At 33.9% G+C, this 25,550-nt stretch overlaps 1 protein-coding gene across 2 annotated transcripts; it reads left to right on the top strand.

The window, feature by feature from the left end:
* Positions 1-287: 287 nt before the first annotated feature.
* On the top strand, positions 288-24,577 carry LOC125055755 (rho-associated protein kinase 2). 2 transcript variants are annotated; one of them, XM_047658316.1, is made up of 14 exons: positions 288-905; positions 1,150-3,078; positions 3,197-3,220; positions 3,470-3,630; positions 4,303-4,512; positions 13,961-14,151; positions 15,160-15,334; positions 16,228-16,385; positions 16,753-16,954; positions 18,898-19,166; positions 19,912-20,069; positions 20,762-20,887; positions 22,540-22,753; positions 23,480-24,577. In XM_047658316.1, the coding sequence occupies exons 1-14, from the start codon at positions 725-727 to the stop codon at positions 23,571-23,573; spliced, it is 4,092 nt and encodes a 1,363-aa protein (XP_047514272.1). In that variant the 5' UTR covers positions 288-724; the 3' UTR covers positions 23,574-24,577. The 2 variants fall into 2 exon arrangements, with proteins under 2 accessions (XP_047514272.1, XP_047514273.1); XM_047658317.1 differs by lacking the exon at positions 3,197-3,220 and having other exon boundaries at positions 289-905.
* The last annotated feature ends 973 nt before the right edge of the window (positions 24,578-25,550 follow it).

Raw genomic sequence — 25,550 nt, 5'->3', positions numbered from 1 at the left:
TGAGTCGCAAAATGCTCTGTAATTGGAAAACGCACTATATATCGCCAACCCTAGTCAGAAATTTTTCCTAGCGTGTCTGTGGTATTCGTATACATTTTTTTGTAGGTATTTCCCACCTCTATAATAATGAGTTTCTTTAACGTTTGAAAAAAAGTGATCTCCTCGGACAAATAATTATTTTGACAAATTTTCTATAAAATCTTATCTGTATACAACTATATGTATCTATATTGACCATTGCGCATAGAAGTCATTTTTGGAGTTCGCAGGACTTCGTTTTTCATATTCGTAGCAAATTGCTAACTTCAAGTTATTGTTTGATATCATCATTCGTGTATGAAGCGGTGTTAACTTTTATTTTATTTTTCTGTTTCTTTTAATATTGTAGTAGTAATTATCACAATAATGTGTATTTACTAAGTTCAAATCATATAAAAAGTGCATTAGTTATTAATTCAACAAATTATGTTAGCAATCGTGCATATGCTTTGTTGTGAGAACCACCTTTATCTGCTGTCATTTTAAGTTATAGTAAGAAAATTTTCGATAATGAAACATAGGCTGTTAATCAAACAATAAGTTCTTCATGATAAGGTCGCCCGAGAAGTGTTAAACAGTATCTAGTTGATGTGTCGTAATGAGAATAGTGTTTTTCTCCGGAGTAGTGAATTGGAGAATGTGCGGTGGCGTTTAGGATCTGTAAGGGTCAGAGACAGAGTTCAGCATGGGAACGGTAAAAGATGAAGAACGTATGCGACGTCTACGTTTACTGGAGGAGAGGCTGTGTGACCCTCGTTCAACCGGCAACGTGGATTGTCTCCTGGACACTGTCACAGCACTGATATCTGATTGCGATCACCCGGCCATTCGACGTATGAAAAACGTCGAAGCTTATACCAGCAGATGTAAGTCTTTTAAACCAATTTTTTTCTTATTACATAGTCAATCTACTATAATTATTGATAGTTTTAGAATTGTTGTAAATGTATAAAATTGAAATTATTTTTCTTGTAAATCTAAAACAAAAAGTTGGTTTAATATTGTTTTTTATTCTTTGTATATTTATCTAATATGATTCCAATATTATTAAAATTTTTACTATAGTAAAAAGCTGAGCACAAGTGAATAGATAATGCCCATTTGTTTCAGATGAGGAATTTTCATCAGACATAGTTGACCTGCGTTTGAAAGCAGCAGATTTCGATCTTATTAAAGTAATTGGTCGGGGAGCATTCGGGGAAGTACAACTAGTCAGGCATAAATCTACTAGATCAGTTTATGCTATGAAACTTCTTAGTAAAGTAGAAATGATTAAAAGGTCTGACTCAACATTTTTCTGGGAAGAGAGACATATTATGGCACATGCCAACTCTGAGTGGATTTTGAAACTACACTTTGCATTTCAAGATCAAAAGTATCTTTATATGGTCATGGACTATATGCCTGGAGGTGATCTGGTTAGTTTAATGTCTAATTATGATATACCTGAGAAATGGGCCAAATTTTATACAATGGAAATAGTCTTAGCTCTAGATGTTATTCATGGAATGGGTTTTGTTCATAGAGACGTTAAACCTGATAACATGTTGATAGACAAATATGGTCATTTAAAGCTAGCCGACTTTGGTACTTGTATGAGAATGGGTCCTGATGGACTAGTACGTGCCAGTAATGCTGTGGGTACCCCTGACTACATATCTCCTGAAGTACTGCAATCCCAAAATGGTGAAGGGGTTTATGGTAGGGAGTGTGATTGGTGGGCTGTTGGAATATTTTTATATGAAATGCTTATAGGGGACCCACCTTTTTATGCTGATAGTTTAGTAGGTACTTATGGGAAAATTATGGACCATAGAAATTCCTTGCAATTTCCTGATGATATTGAAATTTCAAGAGACGCTAAATCACTTATAAGAGGTTTGCTGACTGATAGAGCTAGAAGACTGGGCAAAAATAGTGTTGATGAAATTAAGCAGCATCCTTTTTTTATAAATGACCAGTGGAGCTTTGAAAATCTAAGGGATTCAGTGCCCCCAGTTGTGCCTGAGCTTTCTAGTGACGATGACACCAGGAATTTCGATGACATTGATAAGTCAGATGCTTTAGATGAATCTTTTCCAGAGCCTAAAGCTTTTGTAGGAAATCATCTTCCTTTTGTAGGATTTACTTACAATGGTGACTACCAACTCTGTGGGGGAAGAATTAAACCAGCTGATGTTGTAGACACTATATCAAATAATCATATAAATAATGTTGGATCTGAAGCTATACTACAATTAGAAAAATTATTAGAGAGGGAAAGGGATGCAAGAAGAAAATTAGAAGATAGGCAAGTGATGTTATGTAATCAGTTAGAAGACATGTCTCAGAGAGAAGTTAGAAATAAGAAAATTATTGCTGACACAGATAAGGAACTGGCCTTATTAAAACATGACCTGAAGGAAATTCAAAGAAAGGCTGAAATTGAAGCTGATACAAGACGAAAAGCAGAATTCAATTATAATGATGTTAAACGACGGTTAGATGAAGAACAAAGTAAGAGAGTGAAAGAGATCAGTAGTTTACAAATTTACAATGAAAAGATTAACATCTTGGAAAAGCAGTTAACTGAAATGCGCGAGAAGTTAAAACAGGAGTCAGAAGCTGCAGCTAAATCTAGAAAGCAGGCAGCAGAATTGAGTGCAGCACAAGCAGCAGCAGCAGCAGCTAGCGATGGTACTGTAGCAAGCTTGAGAGCCCAGCGAGATGCTTTAGAGAGGGAATGTAGTTCACTCTCTGAGGAATTGGGTACAGTAAAGGCAGCTAAACAACGTTCGGAAGCAACTGTTGTTGAGTCTACAAGTAGGTTAAATGCTGCTCATGTGGAAATGGAAAGATCTGCCTCAAAGATAAACCAATTACTGGCTGACAATCGGCAGCTATCTGAGCGTGTATCTTCATTGGAAAAGGAATGTACCTCTTTATCTCATGACCTCAGGACATCTCAACATTTGTATCAGCAAGAAGTAAGAGCACATCAGGAGACACAACGATCACAACTATTGTCTAAACAGGAAGCCAACTTAGAGCTAGTGAAGGGTATGTTCAATTTATTTTTCAACTATGCTATTCATTTCCATATTAAAGCTATATTAAGTAGATTGTAGTTATAACCTACATATCACTACAGAAATCATTTCCTATTCACATGCATCAGGAACTCTGGAGAAAATATTAGCAGGTACCATTTATTTGCTATTGACTTAAAGTAAAATTGATGATTGATTGTGTATTTTCTGTTTTTTTTTACTTTTAAGTAAGTTATGTTATTTTTTAGAGCATTTAACACATTTCATGATCAAAATAAACCATGATAATTGGCCTAATAATTGTAATAAAATGTAACTGAAATAAATGCACAGTAATATTCAAAATATGTTTGTTTTTCCTATATATGTATATTTGAGGCTAAATTATATGTAACCTGCAGCATTGCAAGGAAAGTTGAATGAAGAGAAACAAGCAAGACAGCGAGCTGAGGCCGGTTCTCAAGAAAAAGATAGACAAATGTCTATGCTAAGTGTAGACTATAGACAGATGCAGCAACGCTTGCAAAAATTGGAGGGTGAACATAGACAAGAAGGTGAAAAGGTAATGATTTGTTACCTTTGCAAAACTTGCTTTTTTTGACAAAATCTATGATAGAACATATGTATTTTTATTTACTTATAAAATATCTCTACAGGTAAAAATTGGACAATTATTGTCCTTTACTAAGGACAATATTATTTTATCCATATCCTTCATTGATGGATAGATTTATATAAAATTTGATTTAATTGATTAATTATGGATCAATAGGTTTTTCTTGACCATGCATCTCAGTAGCCTCAAATTATTATGTCTAGTAAAATGCCAATGTCATACAATTTATTTCATATGTGGATTATGTCCCCATAATTTACATGTTAGTCATAAAACATTAAGGAAGAATTAATTCAATGGAATTAATTCTATTGTTGAATGGGGCTATTAGTGTTATTTCTTGAAAATCTCTAGTTAAATTACTAACAATATTATGACATAGTATTCGTTAAATAATTAAATATATAGCAAGACTAATTATATGTTATGCTGTCTATTTTACTAAAACAGATCTATGGATTCTCGTAGATTAAGTAGTTTAAGGGAGAAAATAAAAAACAATATAATGATCTAAGTGGCTTTGACTACTTAGTAACTGAGTGTTGGTAATCTATGGCTATTGGCCAGGACAGCTTCTTATAATAAAATTAGCTTGTCTCATATAAGATTGGTTTATAGGTGGCAGGCCTTCAAGCGGCGCTAGAGCAAGAAAGAGACGCTCGTCTATCCGCGAGCGCAGAAACAGCAGCGGCTGAAAGTAGTGCGCGTGCGGCGGCAGCTGAAAGAGATTCACGTGCACGTGAAGTTATAGCTGTTCGCGCGGCTTTGCACGATGCAACTGAAAAGCTTGCGGCGGCTAGCGCTGAACGTGATATGCACTATGCAAGGGTAAGTTTGATGTTTATAATGATTTTTATAGGTTTTTTTGTAATATTTGTGGTGCAATTTTAACGGCCAAATATTTTCGAAATTTGTAATCATGTTTTTACCGTTTACAATAATGCTTTTAATATATACGTAACAGAAAAAAGTATGACCTCTAGGATTAAAAAGAAATTTAGTATATTTTGGAAGACTTATTATTTATTAAGTAGGTTTGAAACAAAAAAGAAAAATGTTATTTATTCATGTAGGTAATTTAATGTACACTTCATGAACGTCATTAAGAGAGTCGAGAACGTCAAAGTTAAGAAAATAATTATTTATTAAAAATTATTCAGTAATTACACGGATTCAGTTTCAAGTTACGTAATTGTTAAAGTAATTAATCGTCTCTTTCTATCAAATTGTGTTTTATAATTTACATTATCTTATAACACATAACATAATCTAGTTAATTTTCAGTAGTAATGTGTTAAACATACACGTATTTCTTAAATTTTAATACGATATGCTAAAGTATTTATGAAGAGCTATTTTTTCCCACATTATATTTAACTGTTTCAATGATGACGTTTCTTTTCACGCATCCTTAATTTTCGTGTATTTACAGTTATCTGTTCAACTTAGTGCCATACTACGATAATATTAGACGCGAGCTTCGTTTTATGAACACGGTTATTCTACATTTCTAACCAAGAAACTTAATACGTAATTATTTTAACCAAACTTTTGCGTTTACTTTTTACACACTACGCAAGTGTACATCAAATTGACGGCTCATTGGTCTAGTGGTTAGAACCCCTGACTGCGAATCCATGGATCCCGGGTTCGATCCCCGGCTGAGACAAACATCGATGTTATGAGCATTTGGTGTTGTGCTTAGGTCTTGGGTGTTTAAATATGTATTTATATGTCTAATGTCTATATATCTATAATATGTATGTATATCCGTTGCCTAGTACCCATAACACAAGCTTCACGAGCTTAGCATGGGACTAGGTCAAATGGTGTGAATTGTCAAAAAAAAAAACATTTACTTGGACAATACATATAATAAGCATTTCTTTAACCCTTTTAATGGGTCCGAACTATTTCTACGCGATGTTAAATACGAAATAGAGCATTTACGCCAATCGAAACTTTTACCCCCCTCAAACCTTAAGGCTCTTAAGGCCCTCGAGGAATTCTACCGAGAGGTTCCAGAAATACTAGGGGCCTTAGTCAAGATGTCTTAACAGTAGTGTATGTAGAAAGTCGAAAACTAAATTTGTATGCAAATAACAGTTCGTGTCGAAAAGTTTTCATACAAATTTCGTTTTTGGAAATTAGCCCCAGGAAATTGCATCGCGAATTTAGCTTTTTTGGTCTCTGAAATATGTCTTTCTCGTGGTCAACCATAGTACCATAGAAAGTCACCATAACCCGGCATGTGACAGTATAGATTATCGACTCCCAAGGCAACAGTTAAGGGAGCGTTCAAGTATTACGTAACGAATTTTGGGGGGACGGGGGTCTTTTTCTAAAATGTTACGACGCGGGGCGGGGTTTGAATTACGCGTAATTGTTAATATTATTTTCGACTTTCCAGTACTTTACACCACATAATGGTAACTTTTAGGTATAAAGAGTCACTGGGTGGTCACGAAACGTTTTACCATTGGGTACGGAACAACGTTACGGCGTGTTACATGGGGGGAGGGGGGTCAATAATCTCTAAAAATTGCGTGACGTAATACTTGAACGCTCCCTAATCCAATTTTGGATAATATTAGGGCTTTTATAGAAAACTCTTCAGAGTAGGTCAAGACAATGAAGTCATGCGCATAACGTCATTCTATTACAAAATCTTTATACGATGATTATATCATTCACATAATAGATGTTTGTAGCACTTCCTAGAAGTATTTTCTATTGCCTGTTTGATGACGAGAAATAAACATTGTATATGTTTGAAATTAATAAACAGAGCACTATCTGATTAGTTCATTAATTTGACCTTGACCGCCCTACTCCACTAAATTTCATACTTCGCGTGCCAGACATATATAAAAACAGCTCTAACTATTATGCAAATAGAAATGTTTTTAATAATCGTTATTAACTGTTTAAATATGAAATAGTTCTAAGGGAGCGTTCAAGTATTACGTAACGAATTTGAGGGGGGGGGGGGGTCTTTTGTAAAAGCGTTATTTTTAAAATTATTTTCGACTTTCCAGTACTTTACACTACATAATGGCAATTTAGGTATAAAGAGTCACTAGGTGGTCACGAAACGTTTTACTATACTTGGGTACAATACTGTACTTGGGTAGGTAAAGAAAAACGTTACTGCGCGTTACAGGGGGGGAAGGGGGTCCAATCATCTCCAAAAATTGCGTGACGTAATACTTGAACGCTCCCTAAAGTGTAAATTGGTTTCATAAGTTCATGAATGTTTAAGATGACCACATTAACACCAGAGCTCGTAGTTTTCTTTTCTATATACATGGATGACTGATACGCGTGTGGCAATATTATAGTGTAAATAATATGCGATAGGCACTGTCAATGGGTGGCCTAAGTCAACTATTAGATTATCCAGACGATCAATAAAAATCAAGACGTTTACACGCCGTACGCGCCGAGGAATATTTTTAATTTGTTTTATATAAGCGGTTGCTTCTATGAATTAATAATAGTCTCATCACGCCGAAATAGACTGTCCTTGTCGTAACAACATATGAGTCACTGTGCGATCGGCATTTGAGACGCACACATTTATTTACCTTATATGCGAAATAGCTATCGTCAAAACAATTGTGTGCATTTAATCCGGAACATTGTCTAACACGAATGATTTCATTTAATACTTGCCATTGTTTTCGTTTGAAAGTCTTATTAAGGGCAATATTCAGGGTCGAGAGTTAAACCAAGTATGAATCTCGTATGTCAAAAACGTATTGGAGTTGATGAGTTAAACACCTCGTGATTAATGATAGAAAAAAAAACGACGCGTCAGGCGGTGACAGCCGGACGTAGAAATTTGTCGAATTTTAATGTAAAACATTAAAACGGCCGCTTTCTATACTCGATCTATAATCTAAAATTATTTCCAACCCAGAATTTCGCAAATGTAGGTTGATAAATGTCAAAATTCGATATGTCGAATTTAAAGATATTTTACAAAAGCTATCCATCGATCGGTTATTGAAAAGTATTTTGTGAGAAATGGATTGAAATATCAAAATCTAGTAGTAAAAATTGGATTGGGATTGAGTATAGACAGCGGCCGTTAGACAACTACACGCACATTACATAGAAATGTTCACATGAAATATGTCACCAATTGGTCTAGACTTCTAGATAAGACTTGTTGCATTTGCTATATGTGTTTAATTTGTATTTGCAATTAGTCAAGCGATATGTTATCTGTGAAAGTACAAAAATGATATACAGTGCGCAAGGGTCATGCTTGTGACCTAAAATCTAATTTATATTTATTACCTTAATCATAAATATACACATAACAAAAATAAAAAAAACAGGTTACAAAAGTTATAAGGCAACGGGCGGCCTCATCGCTAACAAGCGATTTCTTCCAGGCAACCCTAAAGTGGAACAAAGAAAAAGAAACACCTACAAACACCTTTAGCATTACTTGTATAGAGTACAAGTAATGCTAAAATTATTAACAAAAAAAAACTCAAAATAACACGTTCCTATAACTAAAATAAAATTAAGTAAAATCTAAAGATAAAATAACAATAATAATAAATAAAAATATGTAGAAACAAAAATTTAAAATACAATCAAAAGATTGACAGAGTCGGAGTTTGTGTAAAATTTTCGAGGTTTGCTAGATAGAAAATAGTAACAAAAAAAACTGTACACAATCTCTTTTTAAAATTCGATTTCCTTTAGGCTTTATAGATAATTAGCCTTCCTTACCACTCCTGCATCAATAATGTTCTTTCACATCATACTAGTTGACCGAAAACTTTAACATTGGATTGAAGATAGATATTGATTTTTATGATGATGGCCATCGACTTTTATCAAAGCCTATTTAAATGAGTTTAATTTATATTTCTCCTATAAAGGTTGTCGAGATTTTTCGGAATATACATACTGCTTCCATACTGCTTACATACTGCTTCTAGAAAAATCGATACCGCATTTGCTGATTCCATTTAGAATAATTCGTTTCCAATTGCGTATTAAAATCAAATTTCCTTAGAATGTTATTGTTTCACATGAGTGTATCTTTATTTTGAAACTATACGAAACAAAACATTCATATTACTTACGTATTGCCATTTTGGTTAGTTCCATTCTTGGAATTACGCAAGATAGAGTTGTCTAAGATTTCTAAGAACGCGCATTTTTTATGCTGCCTAGTTTTTTATTATCTATTGTAGTTCATCTTGCTAAGCTAGCTTTCGTTCGTTTAAATTCCTGAGTCTCAAATCCATATGGTGTTCGCGTCGGAAAAAAGAATAAAAACCTGATGTTTCCAATAAATAATATGACAGCTGTCACGCACGACGAAGCATTTTTTCTTGGATCATCCCAATGTTCGCCATCGCGTCTAATTTGCTTTGTGAAGGAACTTTTAATATATTTATAATATAAGGAAATATATGGACTTTTTGCCAAGGTCGCATGAAATGCATGCATTATTATAATACTGAAAAATGTGTTAACCCAATAACACGTAAACCACTTGTTCGTTTCATGTTTACTTAGTTCATATCTCTGGCGTTATTCATTTCCATATATATAATAACATGTAGGATTTTGTATACATTTATGTATAGAGAATCTCCCAGAATGATAGCTTATGTTCGTGTATTCAAAATTAGATTTTCTTTATTTAAAAAGAACTACCCTCCTTCACAAAAACTGAGTTAATAAGTTGTTCCTCAAGAGCTTAGAACGGTTTAAAATGAAGCAGACAGATTGTCATACTGTAAAAAGTATATCGTTACAATATATGTTTTAAAATGCCTAGCCAGGTACCAGGATTTGTATGGTCACTTAAAAATGTGTGAGCTACGTCGATAGAGAATCAATTCCATAGTTTTATTTTGTTCGCAGTCTGTCGCAAAATTCTAAGGTATTAGTCTGTAGTGCCCAGTGCGAAGCTAAAAATGACAATATTATAAAGTAGACAATGGATAAATGGTTGAAGGTCTTACATAGTAATTTGCATTAGTCGTTTGATAATTAAATTATATTACTTAGTGGGATTATGTATTACTGGTTTTTACACGAAGAAAAACAATTTGTGTTAATTACCATTATAGTACTAAAGTGTTGGCCTAGTGGCTTTAGCGTGCGGCTCTCTTCCCTAAGGTCATATGTTCAAACCAATTAGCTTTCTTTCACCAAGGAAAACATTGCGAGACGTGCTTTAGACACAAAAAGTTGGCGTGTGTCGGACTCAGAAGCCTGATCACCTACTTCCATATAAGAAAAAACTAGGTTTAAAGTCGATAGAAATGATGCACAAAGCGTGTACGCGGGACTTCAAGTATAAAAAGTGTTCAATATAACATTCTAAAATTACTTGCAGAAAATTTAAATTATATGTATTTTTGTTGTTTAACAAATTCATTTAAAAACTTTGCCATTAAATAAATATGTTACTAATAATTAAGGTGACATATTTTTTGATGAACATGATATCCAGCCTGTATCATATGAAGTTAATAAAAACCTAGTAATATTGCATAGCTTAAGTGGAATTTCAGTTCCTGTTCATCTTGATATTATCATATAATCAAGTTTGTATTATGTAAATGTAAACATTACTTTATATTACCAAAGAGATGTACATTTATGCAGTGCCGATTTTATATTTATTTTTTAGTAAATTTGAAAGTTTTATGTAAAAATCGATGCTGTATCAGGCACAGAAGACTGATTGCTTGCTTTTTAAGAAAAAAAGATTATAAGATATTTGAGTATTAGCCTCAAATATCCTAATCTAAAACTTAGGGGTTGTAGCGCCACCACTGGTATGTTAAATTGACGTACTACAATCAAACAGCCATTAAACATATTGCTTTTATCACTCTTGTGCTACGTTACGAATAAATAGATTTATACGACGTATTATGGACTTAGGGTCCTTCAAGATAAGAGCGTACCAATTCTTAAAAGGCCGGCAACGCACTCGCGAGCCCTCTGGCATTGAGAGTGTCCATGGGCGGCGGTATCACTTAACAACAGGTGAGCCTCCTGCCCGTTTGCCCCCCGTTCTATAAAAAAAAAAGTAGCTGTCCCAATAGCGATAGGGATAGTTTGTTTACTGCGAGATTCCAATACATAAGCGCTTTAGAGAAAAATATATCGAAATTGCCCACAAAAACGTTAATCGCTGTTGGAAGTTACAAGTTAATTTGGTCCTTCGAGAAAAGAGCGTAGCAAAACCTTCTTGAAGGTTACGAAAGAGTACCGCCAACTACGGCGGTATCACTTAACATCAGGTGAGCCTTCTGCCCGTTTGTACCCACTTCTATTTTAATAAAAAACACAGTACTGGTGCAGGTTATCGTAAACCTTAGATTTCAAAAATCGAATGCAAACGTTTTAAACGTTATCAAACTCATGATAGTACTTCAAATTAACAGGTACGGTGAGAATATAAAACGAAAGCTCGAAGACCAATCATAGACAAGTTCTAGTCTAATCACAAACTCGCGATACGATCCTTCGTATCGTTTCACCGACCACAATTAAACGCATACATAGTCTTATGATTAATTATCTCACCTATACTATATTTTTGAAACTACGTTAAGTATTTAATGTTTTGTCACATTATTAATAGTCTAATTTCTTTTTTTTTGCGTGTTATGAAGAGTCAAAGATACTTTTCAGACACAGATAATAATGGAGGTAATATATATTTATTTAATAATAATTTTTAACACGACGTTCTTGTCAATTTGTGGTATGGTGATAATTTAAAGGCATTCAACTGGCTTAATCATCTTAATTGATAAAAACAAACGATGTATACTTTGATTAACTGTTGCGTAATACTGGAGATGTATTTTAACATTCCTTCCACTCTGCATATTAATTTGTATTAAACTATTTTAGTAATTCGATTATTTGATTTAATTAATTTTTAATCTCACGCTATCTATTATTTTTGATTTATAACTGTTTCGTTTTTATTGTCGTATTAATATATTTATTTTTTGTCTGGTTTCATACAAATTCAATATTAGAAAAAGGAATATATTTTTTTTAAATGTTACCATTAAAAGCATTTGGAATTGGCTTCCTGTATTTATTAATACTTGGCCTGCTACTGCTCCTGAAGCTGCCGGAAATATTGCCCTAAATACTTGCAACGGCCATTTTTTTTTAAATGTAACGGGGAAATCGGCAGGCTCATCTGATGTTAAGTGATACTGCCGCCCAGTGACACTCACATTGCCTCGCAAGTGCGTTGCCGGCCTTTGGTAAAAAAATTTTTAGTGTAACGGGGAAATCGGGAGGCTCATCTAATGTTAAGTGATACCGCCGCCCAGTGACACTCACATTGCCTCGCAAGTGCGTTGCCGGCCTTTGGTTCAATTTTTGTTAATGTAACAGGGGGAAATCGGAAGGCTCATCTGATGTTAAGTGATACCGCCGCCCAGTGACACTCAGATTGCCTCGCAAGTGCGTTGCCGGCCTTTGGTTATTTTTTTATTAATGTAACGGGGAAATCGGGAGGCTCATCTGATGTTAAGTGATACCGCCGCCCAGTGACACTCACATTGCCTCGCAAGTGCGTTGCCGGCCTTTGGGTCGGAAATACATAGGTGGGCAGCTGATTCCACATAGTGGTGGTGCGCGGCAGTGCGGAGTGTTCATAGTCAGCTCATTACACCTTTACCGTACTACATACTACTAAGTTTCATTTCCCGATCCCATAGGGCTTAGTGTATATGTGGCATATGTTTGTTACTATATATGTGTATATGAAAATCACACTTGAAATTCATATCAATTGATAGATAGTATTGTAGAATTAAATTAATCGAACAGCTGCAATAAAATAATGTCACTATAGCTACCTGTCTTTTTCGGGTCTATCTAATTTCTTATACCTATAAAATCGATTTTAAAATGTAAATTGTGCTATTTAAATGACTATTTTTATGAGATCAAAACGCGTTTAATTATAGATGTAGCTTTTAATTAACTTCTCACATAAATTTAATATAAAAATATCAAAGCTTCGACAGATCAAAATCAAATACAGATATGGACTATGAATCAAAAATACTATGAAACAGAACATGTAAGCTTTTTTTTATGGCTCTGGCACGATTTGTGCATTAGCCAGCGTCAAGTATAGGATTTTTTATAATACGTGCTTGTCTTTAGAAATTCGACCGTGTCCTCCATGTACGGTTTAGGCACTCGCCCGGTTCCGCACAACCCTCCCAAAGACCGAGAACAAATTTAAATTAAATGAAAACTTGCCCTCAAACCGGGAATCGAACCCGGTACCCCTCACCTAGCTGCCACTTAATAAGACCGCTAGGCTATGAGGCCCCTACATGTAAGCTTAGACGAATAAAGAATCACATAATTAAAAAAATGGCCATTGTGTGGGCGTGCCTTGGAACCCAGTGCAGTGCACTATAGATAATTGTTCCTATTGCATTAATAATAATCAGTGGCGCTACAACCTCTTTAGATCTGGGCCTCAGATTTCTGATCGTTTTTCAATCTAATACGCAAGTAGGTGATCAGCCTCCAGTGCCTGACACACGCCGTCGACTTTTTGGGTCTAAGACATGTCGGTTTCCTCACGATGTTTTCCTTCACCGAATGTTAGATGCGCATAGAAAGAAAGTCCATTGGTGCACAGCCGGGGATCGAACCTACGACCTCAGGGATGAGAGTCGCACGCTGAAGCCACTAGGCCAACACTGCACTGCTATTGGATTAACCTAATTGAATTTTCACACTATGTTATTTAAATATTCTTTTAAATAAATCGCGATTAAAGAATCTCTGTAGTATTATACTAGTTCGTTTTTTTTATAAATTTAAATGATAATTTTTGGTTGTTATGCTTCACGCTCGGCTTACCGTTTGTTCACTTTAAAATTTAATTTGTGAGAGAAAAAGCAAGTCAATGAACCGTCTGTTTCTCTGGAAATTACTTCTGTTTATATATTTTGTGAAATTTTAACTGTATTAAGTATTAGAGGTGTGATTTTCTAAAATAAGTATATTTTTGACCTCGTAAGGCAGGTTATATTGGCATAAATAAATTAATGAAGATGTTCCTTCTTGATAAGTTATTTGAGGATTTTTTATCAAAACAAGTCAAGCTTAGTCATATTTATTGTTTAAGAAGTGTTGTCCAAATTCCTTTAAATATTTTTAGGTCACCTCTTTTTAGAATAATCCCATAATTTAAAAATACACATAATAACAGTGATACAATTTATTACAGAGCGAAGAACTACGCTCCCAGTTGGAGAACGAGCAACACTACTGTGTTATGTACCGAACGCAGGCGAACGATGCGCGTGCGCAACTCGATGAGAATGCCCGCGCTAATCGCGACCTTGAACAAGAGCGGGCCAGTCTTATGCATCAATTGCAGTTAGCGATTGCCCGGGCAGACTCGGAGGCTATTGCTAGGTTTGTATTTATGGGATATTAAGAAATAATTTGGGAACTAATGTATTTATATAAATAAATACGCTATCCTTACAGTACTAAGCCAATACGATAATGTCGAAAAAAAAAAAATAATATAATATTACATCTAATATATAAAATTCTCGTAAACTCCTCCGAAACGGCTCGACCGATTCTCATGAAATTTTATGTGCATATTGGGTATGTCTGAGAATCGGACAACGTCTATTTTTCATCCCCCTAAATGTTAAGGGTAGTCCACCCCTAAAATTTTAATTTAAGATAAAAAATTTATTCTTTATTTTTTTATTTTATTTTTTAAAATTAGCCTGTTAGAAACATTGCTTGTGAAAAGTTTTTTTAATTTCAATTTTAGAACTCTTTGGTAACCTAATGAAGTATATTGCATTAATATGGCATTTGTTTTTGTGAATTGGTGGCAAATCTAAAACTCTTTGTTACACGTGAAAATGAACCTAGGTAAAATTTGGGGTATTCGCTTTACGAGCCCTGAAGATTCGGTGAAAGCATACGAAAATGCCATAGAAGAAACCCCTAAGGAAGAATGGGCCACTGCTTTTCTCGGTGGTTCCATCGAATGCGACGATGTGTAGAAAGGAACGGAGATAACTTATAAAGATAACCAAAAACAATAAAAGTATTGGCAACTTTCTACATTAAGCCGTTTTTCATTTTCTAAACATTTTCAGTGTTACCTAGGTATAAAGATGTCGAGTTTATATGTTAACTAGCACTGTTTGGGAAAGATTTCTGTTCTCAAAGAGTATGACGTATTTATCGATATTTAATTATATGCAAATCTTTAGTTATAATTAATATTAAGACTTGACGGGGTAGTGATTTTTAATTACATACATAAGGAGTTAAATTTATTTTTAAGGTTTTTAAGTTGCAGGGAGATTTTCATTAGGAAAATGTTAGAAAAGAAACAAAATTATTATTTAACGTTGTATGAACCTGTTTATTTAACGAAATTATCGCTTACAGGTCCATAGCGGAAGAGACAGTGGGAGAACTAGAGAAAGAGAAGACGATGAAAGACCTGGAGATGCGCGAGGCTCTCACTCAGCATCGAAGCGAATTATCAGCAAGAGATGCATTGGTGCAAGGTCTTAGGGACCGGGATCACGAGAATAGAGCTACTATTGACCTACAAAGGAAGGTATGTCTTAAAATATTCGAAGTTATTCAGAAACAACCCAATTTCCCACCAAAACTGACCCAAAAGTATCTTTCATTAAAGCTTTCGCTGTCGTTTCTGAATGATTATTTTGAAGGTGTGAATGTATAAATAAAAAAAAATATCGCTTAGTGCCTAAGAAGTTACAAATGTTTTGCTTCTTGAACAAACTAATCATTATGCGTATGTTCTATTCTAATAGTAATGTTAATACTCAGAACAAACGCAGGCTGCAATTTCCCCGCACTAGACTATCTAAATTTAGTAATTCTTTTTTGGAAAAAGGGATACTTATCTTTAATAAAATCCGAGAGGCTCTTTTATCTCTGCCTTTTTATAAATTTAAAAAATGTATTTAAAAAAAGCTGCGTAAAAAGGCTTACTATTAAGTTAACGATTATCTAGTTGATAAAAGGGCCTGGGACTAGTTCTAGACAGGCTACTTCTAATTAATTTGCGATATTTGTTTTAAAATAAGTGTTGTTTGATGATTTGCTATTTTAAAAGAGTTTTTTCTCTCGGCCTACACGGCCCTCTTGTTTGCTGATGAGTAGGGATGCCTACAAATTCAAATTTAACGACTTGGAATAAGTGATACCTGTATCTTATATTCCATAATAAACATATTTTATTTTAAAATATATATTTAATTGTATGTATTATTTATTGTTTTGTTGAATTATTCGTATTAGTTGCATCACTAATCTATGTCGATGCCAAAAATGAAATTGTAGCATAAAATTCGACTAATTTTTACGTTACATTTTAGTATATTCTAAAATTCATTTAAACCAGAAAAACCCGAACACATTTCCGAGTCCTGTCTTTGAATCTAAAACGATTTTCTGAACTAAAAGACCAATAATATTTTTCAGGAAGTGGACGAGTTGCGCAGGAGTGGTACAGCTCTAGCAGAGCGGGTTGCAACATTACAGCGTCTCCAGGAAGACGTTGATAGATTGAACAAGAAACTCAACTCTGAGATCATGCTTAAGCAACAGGCTGTTAATAAGTTGGCCGAAATCATGAACAGGTATGGTTATTGCTTATATAACATTACATTTGAAAAATATATTAATTTAGCTTGCTATGAAAGACCAAATATTGTCATATTGTGATATGTCTTGACCTACATTGAGTATATGGGTTCGATTCTTCGTTTAGGAAGTATTTTAAGTTTATTGAACCTCGATTTACGTTCGTTCTAAATCGGAGCGTTATTAAGGCACTTTTTGCTGCTGCCCACTGAAGTATTTCCGAACCAATTTGAGTAAGAATCATTCCAGAAATCTTTGGGGGGCGGTAGCTCTTAAGATCAGGTTCAACTATATAATATATAATATGAGTTAGTACAAAAGAATATGAGTTATATAATCCACAAATGAACCTAAAACCAACAGGAAAGACATGAACCCAGCATCCACGAAGAACAAGAGCAAGATGTCCGTACGCAAAGACAAAGACTATCGCAAGCTGCAGCAGGAGCTGACGAGGGAGAAGGAGAAGTCGGACCAGCATATCTCCAAATTGCAGAGGGATCTTCAGGAATCGCAGCAGCAGCTCATCGAGGAGCAGCAGACGAGGCTTCGACTCGCTATGGAGGTAAAATATTTGCTTGATTGTAGATGATGAAATATAGTAAAAAAGTGTCGCTCAATACTTTTTTTAATTAAAGAAAACTACCGAACCGAGTTAGATGAAACTCGGACAGTTTTTGGAGATTATTGAACCCCCCCCCCCCCCATGTAACGCGCAGTAACGTTTTTCTTTACCCAAGTATAGTAAAACGTTTCGTGACCACCTAGTGACTTTTTATACCTTAAGTTACCATTATGTGGTGTAAAGTACTGGAAAGTCGAAAATAATATTAATAATAATGCGTAATTCAATCCCCGCCCCACATCGTAACGTTTTACAAAAGGAAAACGTAAAGACGCAGAAAACTAATCTGCTACTTGCCTAATAAAAAATTATAATCACGATTCAGATACAAAAATCTTGGGTTTACTTGGATGTTACACTGCTTTTTTCATTGTACTAGTTTTGAATGCGTTAAATAATTAGGTTTTAACATTCTACAATAAGCCAATACATACGCAATAAAAGCGGCTATTAAATATAATAACATAATTAATATTCACTATGACTCATGAAGCATATTTCCCATGAGATTGGTTCATTCATTAGGCACTTTCGATTTATTGCTTCTGTTATCTAATGATCGTGATTGTTATTATAAAGGCTTATTTAATTATATACTTGTAATCATTGTTTATTGTAATTGTATATATAGTTGATAAGATAAAATAATGTGATTTTGAAAAATCTTTAACTTTATTTGAGTTAACACACTTTTTAAAGGCCGGATACTATAGTGTGAGGGATTTCTTCTTAGTTTTGAGGTAAAACATAGAGTAGAATAAATTTAATTGCTTTTAATTATAATTAGACATAACATATTAGTATTTTTTAGTATCTTCGGAACCTTGTCCCTTTAATAATATATAATTTTTATATTTTAAGGTTAGTTATTGTTTTTATTGTTCTTTTTTTTTGTATTTATAAGCTAGGTTAAATTATCATCTTGTGCTGTAATATAGGATTGACTTATAAATACATTAAAATTGTAATTGTATTAGACATAGCCAGTTTGATATGGGTGATTGTGCGGTTTCTTTTAATGAGTACATCAAAATATGTACTTTCAATGCAAATAAAGGATTTATTTACTAACCCACATTTTCTGTAAGAAATATGCGCAAATGTAAATAATTGAGTAAACGATTTCATTAATCATAGGACAATATTTTTTAAATATATTTGAAATATCCATAGTTATGAATATTGTGAAATAAAATTCAATAATTTTGATATCTTTTTTATAATTTTCGTGTTCAATGTAATGTGTGTCTTAAGTGTCATGGCGATTTGAATGGTCATATGTACGATGAATAAAAATTAAGAGCTTGGTGTGTCATCGTTACGTTTTTAAATATTACTAGTTGACCCGGCAAACGTTGTATTGCCATGTATATTATTTCTAGGAAACATTTTTTTAATTCAATAAAAATAACTATGTATCTACAATAATAAAAAAATAGGTTTTGATGCTAGAGGGGTTATATGTATATCTTTAAAAAATGTCTAACAAATTAAAAAAAAAAATTGCGGTGGACACCCCTTATCGCTGAGGGTTTTGAAAGATAGATAGTAGCCGATTGTCAAACTTACTGAATATATATATATATAAAACATTTCATAAAAATCGGTCGAGCCGTTTCGGAGGAGTATGGGAACGAACATTGTGACACTGAATTATATATAATAGATTTCATTTAGTAAATAGGAAATTCTACAGGACTCGGCAAGTAGGAAAAGTATAAATATTCATCTTTTACACTCATTTTACGGATTAAAACTCTTACTAAAAAAAATTTGCAGTATGACCTAAACAATTCCACATTTGTGACTAACTTCCGAGCCTATACATTACCGTTGGTCCACGTTTTTTTCTATCAAATATATCTCTTTAACATCACTTCCAGGTTGACAGCAAAGACGCAGAGATAGAACAACTCAAAGAGAAGCTGGCCGCGTTGACCAGCGAAACAGCATCCCAATCGTCGGCTGATGCGGAAGACGGAGAAACGGAACAGACCCTCGAGGGATGGCTTTCAGTTCCATTCAAGCAGAATATAAGGAGACACGGGTGGAAAAAGCAGTACGTGGTTGTGTCTTCTAAGAAGATCATCTTCTACAATACAGAGAATGACAAGCAGAATACAACTGACCCGGTCATGATATTGGATTTAAGGTATGAACTTATAATTTATTCTATCTATTTTTCGCCTTTTTCACGAAGGGCTAGGGATAGACCAAGGACCTCCACTTGTCACAGTCCGGACATATCTCTCTCGCTTCATCCACTTTCATGACTCGATTTAGTATGTGTAACATACAAAATGTAGTTAATTTGCAGGTCTTATATACATGTATGTATTATATAATGTAATATATTAGGATTCTGTATATTACATAATTTTTATTTGCGTTGCATTGATATGGGCACAAATTAAATTATTATTTTAATCCATCTTAAATAGATATTTAGAATTTATTAAAATTGAAATCAATTTGTAAGTTTAAATACTTAGTGACATTATCACACAACAAATTTGTAAAGATTCACAATAATAACATTGAGAAAGATAAATTTATCCAAAAAACAGACCGGAGTGGAACCAATCAAAGTCTTTAAAAGCAATTTCCCAAAATTATTCTTTTTGTATTACAAAGACATATTAAATTATACTATATGATATATCTCGAAAAATTTTGACTAAAACTTGCCTTCTCATTATATTTGTGTTTTTAGCTGTTAGTTAAAAAACGATCTACCATGAAATTTTATTAATGGGCCGTTTTAAGTTACTAATGAAATTATAGGTATCGACAATATTGTTGTGTTTTGCGGTGATATATATTTTTTTTGAAAATTTTTACATCTTGACATCTTTTCTTTTTATAATTTCGTTAAATAAATACTTATACAATTCCAGCAAAGTATTCCACGTTCGTTCGGTGACGCAAGGCGACGTAATCCGGGCAGATGCAAAGGACATCCCGCGTATATTCCAGCTCTTGTACGCTGGTGAAGGGGAAGCCAGGAGACCTGGAGACGCACAGGATCAGCCCACTGATGGAGTAGATCATACTGGTATGTTTTATAAAACTGTACGCACTAATTTTAGGAACTGGTTTGAATTTTTATTTATTACTAGCTGATCCGGCAAACGTCGTTTTGCCATGTATATCATTTATAAAATAGGGGTTGGTCGTAGAGGGGTGAAAATTAGGGGTTGTATGTATTTTTTAATGCTGTATCATAAAAAAATTTAATCTAAAAATATAAAAAAAAATTAGGGGTGGGACTACCCTTAACATTTAGGGGGATGAAAAATAGATGTCCGATTCTCAGACATACCCAATATGCACACAAAATTTCATGAGAATCGGTCAAGCCGTTTCGGTGGTGTTTAACTACAAACACCGCGACACGAGAATTTTATATATTAGTTTTGTAATTGTGTGTGTACATTGTTATCTGTAATTTTATTTTTATTTAGTTTAACACTACCCGTAGTATTTCTTCTTTTTGTCTGGAACAGATCGCTTGTTAGCGATAAGGCCGCCCGTTGATTCCTTAATTTATGTTATCTGAATCGAGCAAAGTAATGCGAGAGAAAATTCGTCGTCTTATTTAGTGAAACCAAATTGTTCTATCATATTCTTTGATAAGGTCACTTTGTATAGACATATAATTAGAGCATATAATTTTGATATTTATTTCTATCAAAATAGCTAATCATAGACAAAATCTAAATTGTTAAATGTAAATAATAATTCCAGGTAACACAGTACAGCATAAAGGGCATGACCTGGTCAGCATAACGTATCACATCCCGACGGCCTGTGAAGTCTGCACTCGACCACTTTGGCATATGTTCCGTCCACCGCAGGCCTACGAGTGCCGACGTAAGTATTTGACATAATATGATTCATATGGCAGCAAATTCAAATTCAAATTCAAAAATCATTTATTCACGTAGGTAACACAATGTACACTTGTGATTCGTCATTAAAGAAATAAATATTAATGCTTCTAATTTTACATTTACTGCCAGTTCTCAAATCAAGGGCGTAGAACGGAAGAGAAGAACTGGCAATAAACTCTCCGCCACTCTTTTTAATCGCCATGTTTTTTTTTACACAACGTTTGTAAGGAGCTGCAACCATTACACCATGTTCCACATGAAATCTTAAGTAATTAATAATAATAACATAAATAAAAACAAAGACTTGTCCCCTATCAGCAGGAGGCATGGTGAAATAGGAGCACGCACTTACATTCTCGTGGGAACAACACGCAAACACATAGTCGAAATAATTAACATCAGCAGCAGTGTTGGCCAAGTGGTTTCAGCGTGCGACTCTCATACCTGAGGTCGTAGGTTCGATCCCCGGCTGTGCACCAATGGACTTTCTTTCTGTGTGCGCTTTTAACATTTGCTCGAACGGTGAAAGAAAACATCGTGAGGGAACCGACATGTCTTAGACCCAAAAAGTCGACGGCGTGTGTCAGGCACTGGAGGCTGATCACCTACTTGCCTATTAGATCTAAAAATGATCATGAAACAGATTCAGAAATCTGAGGCCAAGACCTAAAGAGGTTGTAGCGCCACTGCTTTTTTTTATTATTTATGATTCATATGGAACATACACTACTTATCTGAATTATATACTATGTTTATTAACAACACATAAAGTATGGATTATAGTAATGTTTCCATGGTAACAATTTTTATTTTTAGGTAAAAAATGGTAACCGTAGGAACAAACAGTATTGCATTTGTTCATGTTTGAGGCCGTTATATTTTATTAAGTTAGACTTAACCAAATTTGTTTAATACGCGTTTTGCTAAATTTTCATTTAATAGGAATTGTATGATTAATTTATATGATCACTATTTTATAGACTTGCTAAATGAAAATATTAAGGATATATTTATTTAATTTTTAGTTCAAAATGTTTTAATAGATTACCTTAATCATGGGATTTGAAGTCGCTAATACGTAGAAGTTGACAAAGTATAGTAAATATAAAAATAAGAAAGAAATATATAAATATATCTCCTTTATTACATATACATAGTATCAATCGCTTATACTGGGAATAAATAAGGCGCAACTGCGTTTCTCTGTGAATACAAAATATTTATTTACAAAAGAAATATCTATTAATTTACATTTAATAAAAAATATTTATTTACAAATTATTCACTCACCTGTGAATACAAAAGAAACAACATTTAAAGCCTATATTCTAGGTTTTATAAAGTAAAATAATATAATGAAAAAATTAAAATATCTTACATATATTAATGTCAAGTGACATAAATTAAACATCGTCGATCAGACGGCAAAGACAACATTACAAAAGAGTTTATATAAAATACAATATAGACAAGAGTTTGTATAGGAAAATATATTATGTTTTCCTTACATATATATAGTAATTAATGAAATGGCATATAGCAAATAAGAATTATGTTAGTTCGATAGAGGTATGAGCTATGGTAAACCTAGACACTACGTATTTTGAATATGTGTTCCTTTTTATTATACAGGCTGCCGTATGAAAGTGCACGCCGAGCACGTGTCGGAGGCAGGCGGGGAGGGCGTGGCAGCGTGCAAGTTGCACGCGGACAGAGCGCGCGAGCTGCTGCTGCTGGCACCTGTAGCGCAGGAGCAGCGGCGCTGGGTGGCTCGACTGGCCCGCAGGGTGCAGCGGTACGGATATAGGGCTGCTCACAACCATGACCATACCAAGTTGTCGCCAAGGTAACATTTTTATAATTCGCTAAGAATATACTAGAAAATTTTAATGTTTTTTCAGAGGCACCCAAATGGTTAAGATTGTTATTGTTTTTGTATTGCCTAAAAAATTAAAATCTTATAAAACGTCGAACTCTCGAACGGCTCGAAGGACCAAATTTCTTAAGAATTTCGGTTACTATATGTTATTACTTAATTATTATTGAAAATATGTAAAGAAGTCTATTGAAACTATAATCAAGTTGATATTTTATTATTACATTACCCATAGATCCACAAAGCTGTTTTTAAAATGTTGATAGAAAAAAATGTTTTTAACTATGGGAGCGTTCAAGTATTACCTAACGCAATTTTTGGAGATTATTGACCCCCCCCCCCCATGTAACTCGCCGTAACGTTATTCAGTACCCTAGTACAGTACTGTACTCATGTATAGTAAAACGTCTCGTGACCACTTTGTGTCTCTTTAGTTACTATTATGTGGTGTAAGTCGAAAATAATATTAACAATGACGCGTAATTCAATCCCCTCCCCGCATTATAACGTTTTACAAAAAGACCCCCCCCCCAAACTCGTTACATAATACTCGAACGCTTCCCATTGAGAAATGATTATATAGACATAGATAGATTTCGCATATATAAAACGGCGAAACTGGTTCCAATACATAATACAACCAAATAACCGATAAAAACGATTTTGTTGTATTTTTAAAATTCGCTTAAATTTCAGAGATTCGATGCGATCCAATCTCAAAGCGGCGTACATGAACGCATCGCAGCGTAGTTCGACTTTGCCCGCTAACACGGCTCTACCGAGGCAGTAAAGACAAGATAACGTATGTTTATACACATAGAACAATATTACACGATAGAACCAAATAGAAAGAAAATAACCGACTTCAAAAGAAATAAGTATAGTATACTCAGGATCCCTTCATAACCTCATGGGACCGTCTCGTCTTTGAAAGAAGAATGAGAACCTCAGTTTTTGAAGTCGGTTAAAATTATTGTTTTATTTTAATTTTGGTGTATATTGACCTAATTTGTACTTTTCATAGAATATGACAAAATGTGATAATTGCTATATGATATTTGACGATCGGTTCGGCGCTAGTGTCGATACGAGAAAATTAAAATACTCGATAATTAGTGTTTTTTCACTTTGGAATGGGACAATATGGTTTTTACTAGAGAAATACTATTAATATTTGAAACGGTCATAGGGAATCTTGCGATTATAATTAAAGATTCGTTTTCTTTTGACATTAACAAATTTTTGGTTTTGTGGCTGCATTATTACCGACTAATAATAAAACCTTATTGGTTGTTCTGTTACTAGTGTCACAGACAAAATACATTTTTTTTTAAATAAATTTTATATTTTTCTAATCGCATCTTAGAAACGAAATTAATTAACGACTCATAGTGTAACATAAGTCACGATCCCGTCTTGAGAACTGTCAAATATAACTTCGTATAAACAGAATAGTTGACAGCTCTTGAAGTTAAATTGACGCTTATATACGGGGCTAAGTATGCACGTTAATCGCTATAAACTTTCAAAATTAAATTAAAACCTACGTACATAGACATTTAATATATAATGTCGCTTAAAGCATTACATTTGACATACGGAAGTCGTACTTAATGCTAAGCATCGACTTAACCTACCTTGCTGTATGAGTTACTTGTGCATATACCATAGATAACTTGCTATTTAGTTGGAGCTTCTTATTACTAACAGTACGTGATAATAATACCTAAATTTGAGTTTTTGATGGTGCAAAATAGCTCAATTAAGTCATAGTTCTGCTATTTATTGATATAACCAATCAAAACTTTCTCTAAATTCAGATTGTGTGCTTGACATGTCTAATATGAAAACGTCAAAGGAGTTGAAATACGAATAAAAAGTATTTTGAGCCGTGTTCGATTTTTAAATGTAGATCTGACAATCAAGACTTGTTTTTTTTTATATTTTTTGACAATTTGATTTCATTTAACGTTGACATTTAATTCATTCATTTTTGTTTCATGTTCATATTAGTACCAATTTCGCTTTGTAAATTTTTTGTCTATTGTGTTTTATGACAGTTTTTTATATTTCTATGGACTGCGTGTCAAATTTTGAAACGGTTAGTGAGGGATTGGGTCTTTGATATCGCTTTTCATTGGCTTTTTTTACAATTTTCTCGTCAAACAAACCAACCATAATCTAAAACAATAGTAATTCTGAAATTAACCACACGGTCACTAAATAGTGTTCTGAAATGAAAAAAAAATTAATGTTTCTAGGCTACTAAACTAGGCTCCTACAAGGTGTCTACCCACTTTCGCTATTCAAATGTGGGTAGATGAAAAAAATAGTGATAACGTTATAAATAAACCGTTCGTCCATTTTGTTTCTACTTGATAATAGCGATTTTATATGACAATATTAATGTGAAGAAATCCCGGTTAAAGGTATTTTTATAAAATATATAATTGTGACAAGAGACTGGTAGTCGTTTAACTCGTTTTACTATTAGACAATATAGAGTAACGATGAATCCTTGTAGAATGGATTACACGGCCTACACATGGAATTTAAATTGTGTCTAACCTCTTATTAAACTGCGCTTTCATAAAAACTAAATCTAATTACACCGCTCTTACTAAAGTACATACTCATTTGTCTCTTTTCATCACAGCGTATATACAATTTGACGGTAAGAGACAAAAGAGGAGTGTAACAATGTTGATTGAGTTTTTATGAATATTTCAGTAACACTGTAAAAAGACGGATTGAACTTGTATAAATA

This window comes from Pieris napi, chromosome 14, assembly GCF_905475465.1.
Source record: "Pieris napi chromosome 14, ilPieNapi1.2, whole genome shotgun sequence".
Taxonomy (NCBI): domain Eukaryota; kingdom Metazoa; phylum Arthropoda; class Insecta; order Lepidoptera; family Pieridae; genus Pieris; species Pieris napi.
Note: the sequence above shows the minus strand (reverse complement) of the source record. Positions and strands in the feature narration are given on the sequence as shown.